This window comes from Drosophila biarmipes, chromosome X (assembly GCF_025231255.1).
Source record: "Drosophila biarmipes strain raj3 chromosome X, RU_DBia_V1.1, whole genome shotgun sequence".
NCBI classification, from domain to species: Eukaryota; Metazoa; Arthropoda; class Insecta; order Diptera; family Drosophilidae; genus Drosophila; species Drosophila biarmipes.
The window spans coordinates 6,446,575-6,459,954 of NC_066611.1; the positions used below are offsets into that span (position 1 = coordinate 6,446,575).

Here is a 13,380-nt window from a genome sequence, read left to right on the forward strand (position 1 = left end):
CCTGTAGCCTGAAAGACCGATCCGCCATTTCACCGCACCCAGGCTTTTTTGCCCGGCTCCGGGAGTCCCTAATTGGTTTCTGCGTTCGTGTGGAAGCGTCTCAAATGATGCTCCTCGAGACAAAGTATTTTTGGCAACGGCAGCCGGGACTCTAGAGAGGACTCCGCCAGCCAAAAGGGGGCAAACTCATTTTGGCCATGAAGAAGACATCAAGGGGAAAAAAAGAGGCGAAAATTTATTGAAGAGCAAACTCATTTGACTATAACTTATGATTGGATTATCGGTTTAGTATGGCATTTGACAGCAGCAGCCAGCCATGTGAGCGTGTCTGTGTGAGTCTGAGTGCGCCTCTGTGTTGGTGAGTATCTGTGTGAGCATCTGTGTGCGCATCTGTGTGTTTGTGATAAGACATATGTCTGTGCGCCTATATGCAGGCTATGCAAGTCAAGCGCCTCAGTGGGAAAGTCATAAATGCGCCGCAGACAAGCGGAAAGATGCTGGCTGACTGTCTCTCCCCAACTGTCTCCGGCTCTTTCTCCTTTTTCTCCCGCTGGCTCCTGCTTTCCCCTCCTCAGTGCTTGCTCTTTTTGGCCAGCAATTCGTCTGGCTGGAAGGCACTGGAAAAGATTTAATTAAGTTGCCTAAAATCAAAGAATATTAGAATATTATTTAAGGTGTCTAAAAGTAGGCAACAATATATTTGAAGCTCAAAAAACGGCTATGCCTTATTTATTGCATAGTTTTAGACACCTAAAACTACATTTAAGAGTTATTTCAAATCCCAGGTTATTTGTGTGTATGTTATAACGTTTTTTTCAGTGTTCCTGCTCCTTGGTCTGAGTCTGAGTTTTGGTTTTTTGGGTTTCGCTTTGGCTGCTTCATTTGGCTCTGGCAACATGCAACAGCAAGAGCAGTCGACGCGATTGCTTTATGTCTATGCTTCAGCCTGCAGCCTCCAGCCTCCAGACCAACCCCCTTTCGGGCCACCCATGGCAACCCCCTTTCACCCCTCCCCATCCCAGGCTGCGCCCCAGCCCCTTTCAAAAAGGCGCCCTCCCTGCGCTTTGTGTGTGAGCCTGTTAGGGTCTGTTTTATTGCGCCATAAACACGCACTTAGGACACACAGACACAAAAACATAACCAAATACCAACATATACACTGGGAAAAATATTATAACTTTTTTTCAATATTTTCATAGGTCCTTTTATTGATAAGAGAATAATGAGAACAAAGTATTTGATTTAATTTAAATGCATGCTAAAATATTTTATTTTATTTATATAATTTTATTTTTTAATTTAAAAGTGTATTTTTTTATCATACCTTTGGATGCCTAAAAATGTAAAGTACTTTTTTTAGTGTACATAAGCTTTTGCATGTATGGCCTAAGTAGTCCCTGTTCCTCTGCCGCCATCTAGTCATAACTTTCGGTAGCCTTTGGAAATGTGTAGCCGAGTGTAAAATTTTGATTTTTCAACCTACACAAACAAAGAACGAGGTCTTGAGGGGGGCACAAAAGAAAATTGGGGATGTGAGGAGCAACAGAGAGCCGGCCATTTGATAACGATTCCAGGCGATGCCCCCAAAACATCGGTAGATAAATAAACAACGCAAATCCCTAAAGAAATGGGGTCTTAAAAGAATTATACTATACTAATAAAAAATTCCATTGAACCTTACAATTTTTCTAAATATTTTTTCGAGAGGGTGAGGTTATTAGAACTTGTGTTTTTAATTCACGAAAAATGTTTAATCAATGGAGGAAATTGTATGTTAAATTTTACTGAATCTGTATGTTAATATGTTGAGTTATATTAATATTAAGAATAAATAAGCATATTTTTAAAATAAATAAAATTGTAAGTTTTATTTTTACAAATATACACACAAATTACATTACATATTTCTATCTTTTTATTCCAGATTTTTTTCGTATAAAATAAGGACTACACATTTTTCTATGTTATCTTTGATTTTTTGTTGTTCTTTGTAAATATTCATAAAAAAATAAAGTTTATTTTATATAAATCAAGTCTTTGATTTTATTAACATTTTTTTTTATAATCCGTATTTTAATTTATATTTTAAAAATGTTATAAAAAAGTTCAGGGAAGAAAAACATTTGTAATTCTCTTAATTTTAGAATATTTTAGGTGACTTTGCATGTTTAATGATAAATAAAAACGCAGAGTATTATCTAAGACTGTTTAGCTGCTTAATCCAGAGTGAACCCAAAGCCTAATTTTCTGGTCTAATAATAAGAGTAGGTCAAAGGACCTTAGGCCGTGCGGTGCACTCTGCCCGAACGTTAATGCATTTAGATGGGGCATACGAGATGTCCTTGCTCCGGCTCCTTCTTCCGGCTGGCGTTGCCAAGTGTCGCGCCATGAGAGACGCAAAAATCTCGGCGTAAACTAATTATGTCTGCTTTTTAGGCGCTCAGGAAGGCGAACATTCGCACACACACGCACAGCCCAGCGAAGATATTGAATTTCCCAGCGAAATTTGCCTGCAGGAAAAGCTGCTGGCAGATTCAACAAGTTTATGGTTGTGTATTTCGCTTTTTCACCCCGCTTTCGGGCCGTTTTCATGTATTTTTCCAATGCAGCATAATTAGGGGTATGTTTGGTTTTCTTGTTCATTTTCGATTCAATCAGAAAGCGAAGTTATTGCCGCTGGGGAAAACAATTGTTTTGGAGTGGCCGCAAGCTCGCCTCCTCGTCGATAATTGGTTAGCCTTCGCTTATCCTGCCAATGTTAGCCAGGTTTCACTTGGCAGTTATGTAATGCCCAGCAGGACTCTGCTTCAATAACAGGCTATCACTCTCCCGAAAGAGAGCAAGGATAACAGAGCCGCAGAGAGCCAGTAAGTAAGGGAGAAAGTAACTCTCTTTTCAACGCTCTTCGCTTGAGTATAACAGTTTTTATCGTCCTGTAGTACTTAAGAGAAAATCATAACTTGTACTTCTCACAAAAAATATATAAGTATTTCACTTACAGCTTATATTTATACTTATATTTATAGGTGCTTTGTTAGTTATTTATTAGCTTGATATAAAAAGAGTCCGTTTAGTGGGGACACCAACCCGCGAATATAAGAGTCGCCTGCCATAAATCACTTTGGCATTTGATTAGCGTCAATTTCGTGTAACCTCGGCAATCAATTTTATTTTTCCGAACTCTCTTTCGCAGTTTTTCCTTACTTTTGCTCTTAAAAAAACAGAACGCACGCGCGCAGAAAAAGTTTATAGCAGTTTTATAATGGTTGCTCATTTTTTCCGAAATACAGAGCTATAATAAACATAAGAGTATAGGAAAGAATCATGTTTAAAGTTATAAACCAATTAGGGTTTTGTTCTATTTTTCAAGATTTTCACTTAGATATTAAGTCGCAAAAATGAAGACAACTCTGATGGCGGGTTAGGGTGACCATTCTTAAATAACAATAAAATTGAAATGCAGAATTGCAATCTAATATTGTTTAATATTTAGTTTATGATAATGCACATTCTGGAACAAATAAAAAAGGATTTAAAAACCCGATGTAACCAAGGGAGGCTATCTAGTAATGCTTAAGAACTTTGATGGACTAGAGTGACCATTCTTAAATTATAATCTGTTAATAGAAAGTCAGTATTGCATTGTAATATTGGCTTTTATAATCGCAATGCACATTTCGGTACAAAGAAGAACAAACGATTTAAAAAACTGATCTATCCAAAGAGACTAGCCAGTAATGCTGCCCGATACGCGGAGATATCCCTCGACACGGCCAAAGCGCAGCTTGACGATGCCGTTGATGGCATCCCGATAGGTGATCAGTACTGGACCTCCAACTCGTTCTCCGTTCACGGAGACACTTCCATGGCGACTCTCGTTGACCAGGAACAAACCCTTCTCGCCGCGGGTCAAACTGGCATGGAACTTGTCCACCGACTTGGGGGATATAAGAAAGGTTATACGGGATATTTCTATGGTTAGGAGTGTCCAGAACCCACCTTATCGGGATGACAGTAATCCAAGCTCTTGTCGTTCACGTTGCTACCAATGCGCCAGACCTGGTAGGTGTGCAGCACCTGGGTGGGTCGATTCTTGAACGTAATACTAGCCATTCCTTTACAAAAATGCCACTTATGTATTTCTATTTTCACAAGTACGTTTTTTTATATTTTCTGTGTGCTACTTGTGGCTTACTCCAATGGAAAACAATTTCGAAGTGAAACCTTTGGGATACGTTCGGCTTGGATTTGTTTTCTGCCTTTGCCAACTGCGATGAGAGACTGAGAATACAAACATTTGGAAATTGTGATGCAAAAAGTTTTCAAGAACTTTAAGGTAATATTCCACAATATTGCAAATATTGCAAATAATACGATTTTCTTCTCCTCAAAGAGAAAAATTATATAAAAGCACAATTCAATTTGAGAGTAAGCTAAAACTTCATGTTAGTAAACACACATTTCTTATTTTATTTTATCGAGAATACTAAGAAATAAATTACAAATAGATAAATTATGTTGTAAAATATTGAATGATTAAATAAAAATATCTAAACCTATTATTGATAAGTGATAAATACTATGAATCTTTAGCAACTGACTCACTAATGTAAAAGTACAGGGTACTTGAAGTGTCTGGATAGCAAAAAGTTAAATGTAAATTCAAATCTAAATTATAGATCACACTATCCATGGAATCGGAAAATGGAACTGTCAAGAGCATGTGCCCAGGCACAAGCCGGAATATAGTCAGTGTGCCACCAGAGCTCGTCTGGAGCATATCTCGTCCTGGACCTTAAATTAAAATTTATTCAAAATTTTTCGTAAAGCGACGGGTAGGAAAAAAAGTAAAAAAAAACGTTATAAAAAAAGTGATAAACATTTTTCTTTCTAGAATTTCTTTGGTATATTTAGACGTGGTACAATGGGAACAATAACGTTAACATCACACACGGCGATTGCTTTCTTCAGCGACGAGAAAGCAAGGGCCTTTGGCTTTCAACCCAACTCCACCTAGGTAATTCGTAAGTATTTATCTATTATACATTAAGCCAACTTCTTGTTTACTTAGTTATCTTGAAAAATACAGACAACTGACTTGGGACTCGTTAAGCACCCTGCGCGGACTCTTTTCCCCAAGGGTCAGTTCCGATGACACACGCCTGACCAGCTGCGCCCACAGCTGAAGGCCTGGGGAGATCCGATGGTACCGGTCCCGCTGGACGAGCAGTTTGCATCGGATTTCTCATAAAAACAAAAAAGTACTGTATAACACGTAAATGCTTATGTGTATCCAAAATAAATGGCGTTATCTGTGAAATTTGAATTTTTTTATAATATAAGATATTTAATAAAGATATGGGAGCATAAAAAGGAGTAAAAATAAAGAAAAGTTCTTAGTATTGAGAATTATTTGTGAACCATAAAAATAAAGAATCTCGTCTTTAGGTATACATATAATTGTGTAGGTTCCGAATACCATTATAACTTACATTTTATAGATATAAAAACTATTTTTAATAAAGAAAACTTCTCAATATTGAGAATTTTATATTTCTGAGCCGGAAAATAAGGAATCTTAAGGTTTTCCATCTTGAGGTATACTTATATATTGTGCTGGTTCTAGATTTTTTTATTATTTACTTTTAATAGATATAAGAAAAAATATTAATAAGAAAAAATTCTTAATATTGAGAATTTTTATTTCTGAAATAGAAAAATAAAGAATCTCGTCTTCAGGTATACATATATTTTGCGTAGGTTTCGAATACCATTTAATACCATTTTAATACATATTAAAACTATTTTTAATAAAGAAAACTTCTCAATATTGAGAACTTTATATTTCTGAGCCGGAAAATAAGGAATCTGGTAAGGTTTTCCATCTTGAGGTATACTTATATATTGTGTAGGTTCTGCATTTTTGTATTATTTACTTTTAATAGATATAAAAAAATTGTTAATAAGAAAAAGAAAAGAAAACTTCTCAATATTGAGAACTTTATATTTCTGAGCCGGAAAATAAGGAATCTGGTAAGGTTTTCCATCTTGAGGTATACTTATATATTGTGCAGGTTCTGCATTTTTGTATTATTTACTTTTAATAGATAAAAAAAAAATTGTTAATAAGAAAAAAAAAGAAAAATTTTGAGGGAAATAGTGTAAGTTCTGAAGAAAAAGTTCTTAATATTGAGAACTTCTAGCTCTGAACCAGGGAAATACGCTATCAAATCGGGGTACATACATATAGCGAGGGTTCAGAACGCCATTACGAGGCCCATGCCTTTGCACATAACCCTCAACTCGCGTGCCACATAGGCATACATACTTGCCACAGCCAACTATTCCAATTAGTAGCGCCAGTCCGGGGATAGTGCTCAGAAATTGACTGGGAATCTGGCAAATATTTCAGTCTCCCTCGCAGGGGGGGCGGTGATATGGGGGAGTGGCATTGAATATCGGCATATCGTGATGCGGTTTCTTGGAACGTGTCACGGAGTTCGGAGCTCGTCGATAAATTTGTATTCAAAATGGAGCCCCAAATGAAATTATCGACCACAGACAGATTTCAGACGTGGATTCAATTACAAGGCATGTGCGCACTCGGCCACTCGGGGGGGGCTTGTGGGCTGAGGCTTCTGGGGGTGGGAGGTTGCTGCTCTTTGTCTTCTGAGCTGCACAAATACATATGCATAAATTTCAGTCGCTATTTACATAAATGTGGGGTGGAGGGGGGTTGTGGGGTTGTGTGTTATGACATTTGCTTACGAAATGAACATCATTATCGGGATACTTGGACTTCCCATTTAAGCACACACACTTATCCGGGCACTGGAAAAAACTATGAGTCAAATACAGAAGAAATATTTCAAGAAGAAATATTTACTTGCATTTTTGTTGCATCAAGAAAAGCAAATTTTAGGGTGGCCAGCATATTATAAAAAGACCTTCAAGTTGTTTGAAGATTTCAGGGAACATCTTTCTTTTAATTAAAAAAAAGGGAATAAAATATATATTTATTATTTTTTAAATTACAGGTATAATATCAAATATTTATTCAAAAAATATATATTTTTTCAATCTAGTTTCCTTAAAAAAAACTCTATTTCTATTCATTCTTTGGCTTTTTTTGTTGGACAAAAAATAAAGAAGAGTGCAATAACGCCTAATGACATGCTTAATGTGGGCGCTATTTCAACCCAAAGGAACACTTATTTTTTCTCAATTAATATTATTAAAAATTTACTTTAAATTTAAGTAATCTAGAAAATGTTTAATAATTTGTTTTTTAATTTAATCTATAAATTTTGAGTAAATTTCTGCCTTGCACAAATATTTGTTTTGCGAGTGCACACACGGGCACTTAACGGCCAGTCCTGATGGTGGTTAATTAGCCGCACAGATACACACACCTGATGGGTCATCCCCCCTCCCCTGCCCTCCCCTCGGTTACTCATCTCGCAACGTAATTGGTCTGTATACAATTGTAATTATAAACCACTAATAAGATTCGAACACGAAGCGATTTTCAAACTAGCATTGAACGTGGCAACGCGGTGGTGAATGAGCTCCCCACTGATTTTCCCATTTTCCACACCCTCCACCGATTTTCCCCCTTTCCCGCCCGCCCTGTCAGTTGTTTCGGCTTCGTCGTCGTTGCCACATCAACAAGTTAATTTTGCATCGGCGAACAGAATGGGGAAAATGGCTGGGGCTCTGGGGTTTTTGAATCTCAGTGCTACCAAATGGTTGGGAAAGGGGCGGGCGGACGGTGCGGGGCGGGGCCATGGCGCTTAAGTGACTATTTAATGCGATTAAAATTGGAAAAGCTCCGCTTGACCAGGACACTCTGTCCAATCGTCGAGTGGGAGAGTGGGGGCACTGTGGGGTCAAGGGGCCACAGGTGAGCCCTGTAAGCGATGACTCCCAGATGCAGCGCCTCCAAATTGCATTTGCCTGCGACCTCTCAACCCGTCCGTGCTGGCAAATGGAAATGATTGAGTTCCTGGGAAATCAAGTCAAAGAATATTAAACTGAATTATGCTCCGAAATGGACGAGAACTGGGAACCGGTTTCGAAATTCGGAATCGACGGAGCTTCCTGTCCAAAATCAATTAATTGCTGCCATTGGGAAAGGTAAACGGGCAATGTCAAGGGGTTTCCCGAGTTTATAAGGCTGAGAAAAATACACTTTATCAAAAAAATTAAATACTTTAGCCGAATTAAATTTGTATACATTTTTCAAATGATTTAAAAATGTATTTTGAGGATTTCAAGAGCTTCTAAAAATATACATCTACAGAAGGACCTTTTATTTTTGAATTAAATGTAAATTTAAAATATATTAAATAACTATTTTAAACAACAAATAAAAAGGTCTATTGTTAAACTCAAGAATAAATAATCTCAAAACTTAAAAAAATATGAATATGTTCTCAAACACAACGTTGAAACTACTTTTTACATGTAATACCAAAAATATCCAAATAAAATTTAAATAAAACTAAAGGTACTCAAGTTAAAGTTCTCTAAATTTATTAAAATTTCTCCTATATTCTTAAACACAACTCAGAATTTGCTTAGCCAATTGTAAACAAATTGATTTGTTTCTCAATCGCTTCAAACTTGAATGGAACTCGATGACCTTGTCTAACTCGTCCACTCTGCGCTGAGATTGCGCGATTCGAGGACCATCGCCGCAGCTCCCAGCGACGAAATGAAAATGGAAATTGACAAGTGACCAAGGATCCAAGGATCCAGTGCCGAGGATGTGATGACCACCAAGGAGGAATGCACTCACATGTGAAATGGAAAAAATTATAATCCAAATAAGAGAATGCAAAAGGATGTGGCCACCGAACTTGGGGTCGGCATCTCTGGGTGCTGGGCTTTTCCGGCGAGCGGGAACAGCGAGAAGGGAAATGGGGTAACCACCGGGGGCTGGAATGGCAGGCTAAGAAGCCGGCGAAGCGGAGCGAGGCAATCGAAATCGATGACGGATACGCTGGCAGGACAACAAGTCATCGGCTGGCCCGCAGATTGAGGTCCTGCTGCTCCTTGGCTGCTCCTCGTGTGGCTACTGCTGTAGCCATTTTTGAAAATTTCTTAAAATTCAATAAATATTTATGAGTTGATAATGCCAAAGGCACACACACACACACGCACACACAGCTGGCATGGTCGCTTGGTTGAATTAAATGGATTACGGATACACAGTGTTGGTTAAATATATAGTTTTTTTATACAAAATGGATAAAAATATATTATTTACGTACCGGAAAATTATAAAAATTATATTTTATGAGGTTGGATTTTATGGGAATTATTAAAAAAATTATCTTATTTTAAATATCTTGAGAACATAACTAATTTACAAATATATACCAATTGTAGATTTTGTTTGTAATATTTATAAACGATCCTACAAATCATAAAATATATTTAGTGAGGTGCGATTTTATTGGAATTGTGTTTTTGGTATTTTAAGAATATAAAAATTGTACAAATATTTTAGTTTTTAAAAATATGCATTAAAATCTTTATTGCATTATTATATATATATATATATATGTATATATATATATATATATATGTATATATATATATATATATATATATATATGTATATATATATATATATATATATATATATGTATATGTAAAAATAAAATAAATTCATTATAAATTCTGATAAATATTTATCAGACTTCTTATATTTTAAAAATAAGATAAGATAAGATAAATAGGAATTTTTTATTTTTAAAGTTTTTTGACTTTTACTAATATTGATGTGTTATTTAAAAAAAAATTACTTATTATATTTTTAATGTTAAAAAGGATTTATAAATGCATTTAAAAAACACTATAATTCCTAAACTTGAAGCCCTATTTTTGCGACCCCAGCTGTGCAAGGACGACGCAAAGGAAGCGCTCAGCGCCACGCACAAAATGCAAACACGCACAGCGGAATAACATCAGAGCGGGATGGGGCGACGGCGGATGAAAGAGACGGATGTGCAGGGTGGCGAAGGAGAGGGCGACGCGGCGACGAGTTCAAAGGGCACGACAAGATGCTTGGTTAGCCGGCTTGTGCATCTGAAAGTGGAGCGGAACACAGCGCAAGTAAATGTGCATAATTCATACTCGTAGCCATGCGTTTGCAGTTCGCATTAGTGGACAATCGGGTGAAGGACATGCCACGTGTGCCGCAGCCCGGCGACTGGAATCCATTTAAGGATCCCACTCCACCCCCTTGGTCCTTGGGCAAACAGATCCTTGAGCCCACTTGATTGATCGGAAATATACAACAACCTTTATTTATGTATCAATTAGCTCCCCTTTTGCCAATTCTTTAAAAATGTGCGGCTTAAATGGGTAAGAAAGAATTAAAACTAATGTGATATTAGGTATTTTTAAACGATTTTCAGAAGAAATATTTTACATTTATTAATAAAGGAATTAAAATAATTTAAAAATATATTACAAATTGAAGTAATTTCTAAGCTTGCATTAACTTCTATTATAAAATTTTGTTGTATGGAAAAACTTTTTAGAAAAAGTGGTACTTCTAAAATATTCTATTCTTATATCTATTTTAAAAGGGGACAAAATCAAATTTAACAACTATAGATTAAAGCAAAATATTTTTAATTGGAATAATATATAAATTTTAATATAAAATTCTTAGTTTTTGGCAACGTACAAATTTTAAAGCCAATATACTTATATCGAAATATTTATTTCATATCTTAATTAAAACATTTTTACAATGATTGTGCAAATCGGGTATTTTCTTTTGAATTTTATATGTTTAAATTTGATTGAAATATTTTACAAAAATTTTTAATTTAATGATTTAACTTATTTCTTACTATTGATTTTATTAACTTATTTTTTTTATTTTTGTTTATTTTTTTTATCAATAAAGAGTGCATATATTGGTTTTATTAAAAATTGACTTTAAAAATCAGGTATTTCCAGTAATGTGCTTATATTTTTACAAGTATTTTTTATTTAAAAATTTTTTTTTCTCCCATGAAAACCCTTTTTGAGTACATACCTTTGGAATTTATTTGGATACGATTTTTATTTGCCTCTGCCCACTGTGCCTACAAATTAAAGATCACACTATCCATGGAATCGAAAAAAATAGCTGTCAAAAGCATGTGCCCGGGCCCAAGCCGGAATACATTCAGTTTGCCACCAGAGCTCGTCTGGAGCACAACTAGTTTCGGGAACTAAACAAAAAATATCAAAATTAAAAGTAAAGCAATGGGTGAGTAAAGAAAGTGAAAGTAAAAGTTTGTATAAAAAATTAAATATTTTTCAGCTAGCTTTACTGCCGTATTCCAATTCGAGCGTTGAACCGAAAAGCTTCCAAATTCTAAGTTTAGAGACGGGTGAGTAAAAAATGGAGGGAAAACATTACGTAAAGGGATTAATTTTATTTTTTCCTTAGAATTTCCATAGCTAATGTGGTGAATTTAAGAAATGGCTCTGCATATCCTCACTCCCTCGCTCACACACAACAAAACACATACACAAACACTCACACTAGTATCACAAAGATACTGACACCCACACAGATTCTCACACACACACACACACACACACACACACACATGGCCATTGCTTTCTTTGACGACGGGAAAGCAATGGCATTGAAGTTCGTTTTCGGTGAATTGACGGTGCACTCGTAAGTCTAATATAGAATATATTTATAATTTCATATTTAATTCATTCATTCATATTACTAACCAGGAACCTCTTCTCTCCCCCAGAACACACGATAAAGTACCTAAGGATGCCTGGTTTCTATCCTATTTCACCCGGCCCATATCCAGTCGAAGCGCATACAGGTTGCTCATAATGAAGATCATACACCTCCAATAGGAATCGCCTTAATAGAGTTCATTATCCGCCCTTTCCTGCCATTGTTTAGAGTTGGTTGAGTTTGCGCTACCTTCGTATTTTCCCCCTAATCCATCAACTTGTCTCCGCAGTTTTGTATTTTTCCCCACCGATGGTACCGGTCCTCAGCTGGACGTGAAGCTCGCATCGGTCGTCCAAGGGCTATAAGCTATATGTATATTATATGTACCAAAAACACAAGCTATTACGAACTATATATGTATATGTACCGATTTGATGAAGAGAACAAACAAAAAAATATGTAAAAAATTGCACTTTTCCCCTTTGTAAATGGAATTCATTGGAAAGATATTATTAGAAAAGTTTTTGATCTGCGAGAGAGTGGGGCTGCATTAATCCCGCACCTCAGGTCCGGGGTCTAAGCCATCGACAAACACGTCGAGGCAGATGAACAAACTTTGGCAAACAACAAACGCGGACCAATGCGCAAACTTGTTTATCAGGAAAGAAACCTATTTTTGGAGTGCTCTAACTGGGGAATTTTCGTTGATAATATGATAATAAAATCGGTTAAATATTTTGATAGCATAGGATTTTTTATAATTTTTTTTATATATTTAAAGATGGAGTTTATGAATATATTTCATGATCAAATCAGAGCTCATTCCTTTAATGCTATAATACATACATTTTGAATAAATATTTCTTTTATAGTTTAGGTTTATATTATTAATATTATATTATTGTACACACATTTTTAATGAGTATTCCCTTTATAGTTGAGGTTTATAATATTAATATTATATGATTACACATACATTTTTAATGAATTTTGCTTTTATAGTTTAGGTTTATAATATTAAATTTATATTTTTATACATACATTTTTAATGAATATTCTTTTTATAGCTTAGGCTTATAATATTAAAATTATATTTCTTTTCTTATAGGTCAACCCAATTAAATTTTAATAATATTTTTTCAAAGAAACTTTTATAGTATCTATACCCAATTTTTAAATATCATTTTATGGTTATATCTTAGTTGCCCTTTGGCAGGGTATAAGAACGTCGAACGAGCCAGTGTCTTAATGAAATTCTGTGCATATTCCGGCACACGCACGCCCACTAGCCCCCAACCGCCCCCTTTTTTCTGCATAACTGTAAGTTCGTCCTGTGCGATTGTCTTCCGTCTCCGTCTGTCTCGGATAGTTTCGGCGGCGGCGGGAGCGAGAGGGGGCGCGAGGGGCGTACGTGATGTTCATATTTTCATAGATTCAATAATTCATAAATTTTATGCGCACACGCATACATTGATCTGCGCTGATTTCAGCATCCGTTTCGGAATGCCCATGTCCTGCCGTGCGTTCGCCCACTTTTATTGGCATTCCAGTGTCTCGAAACTTTCTAAATGAGCGCAGGATCCTCGGGAATGCCGCCGCTCATTTAAGACATTGTTTAGGGGAAAACAAAGGTTACTATATATTATTACTAGCTGACATTAAACTAA

The 13,380-nt window shown here is 36.0% G+C and overlaps 1 protein-coding gene and 2 long non-coding RNA genes across 5 annotated transcripts; 2 read left to right on the forward strand and 1 right to left on the reverse strand.

The window, feature by feature from the left end:
• Positions 1 to 3,637: 3,637 nt before the first annotated feature.
• On the reverse strand, positions 3,638 to 4,235 carry LOC108024472 (uncharacterized). The gene is made up of 2 exons (XM_017094392.3): positions 4,000 to 4,235; positions 3,638 to 3,937 (listed from the first exon to the last, which is right to left on the reverse strand). The coding sequence occupies exons 1-2, from the start codon at positions 4,111 to 4,113 to the stop codon at positions 3,728 to 3,730; spliced, it is 324 nt and encodes a 107-aa protein (XP_016949881.1). The 5' UTR covers positions 4,114 to 4,235; the 3' UTR covers positions 3,638 to 3,727.
• An 86-nt stretch (positions 4,236 to 4,321) lies between these two features.
• Positions 4,322 to 5,320, forward strand: LOC108024477 (uncharacterized). The gene is made up of 4 exons (XR_001768153.3): positions 4,322 to 4,336; positions 4,680 to 4,835; positions 4,895 to 5,024; positions 5,090 to 5,320. It is a non-coding gene; the product is annotated as an uncharacterized LOC108024477 (long non-coding RNA).
• Positions 5,321 to 11,165: 5,845 nt separating this feature from the next.
• LOC108024475 (uncharacterized) lies at positions 11,166 to 12,185 on the forward strand. Of its 3 annotated transcripts, none has more exons than XR_006368121.2 (5): positions 11,166 to 11,275; positions 11,330 to 11,399; positions 11,459 to 11,695; positions 11,781 to 11,946; positions 12,003 to 12,185. It is a non-coding gene; the product is annotated as an uncharacterized LOC108024475 (long non-coding RNA). The 3 variants fall into 3 exon arrangements; XR_001768151.3 differs by having other exon boundaries at positions 11,167 to 11,275; positions 11,781 to 11,942; XR_007763611.1 differs by having other exon boundaries at positions 11,200 to 11,275; positions 11,334 to 11,399.
• Positions 12,186 to 13,380: the final 1,195 nt, after the last annotated feature.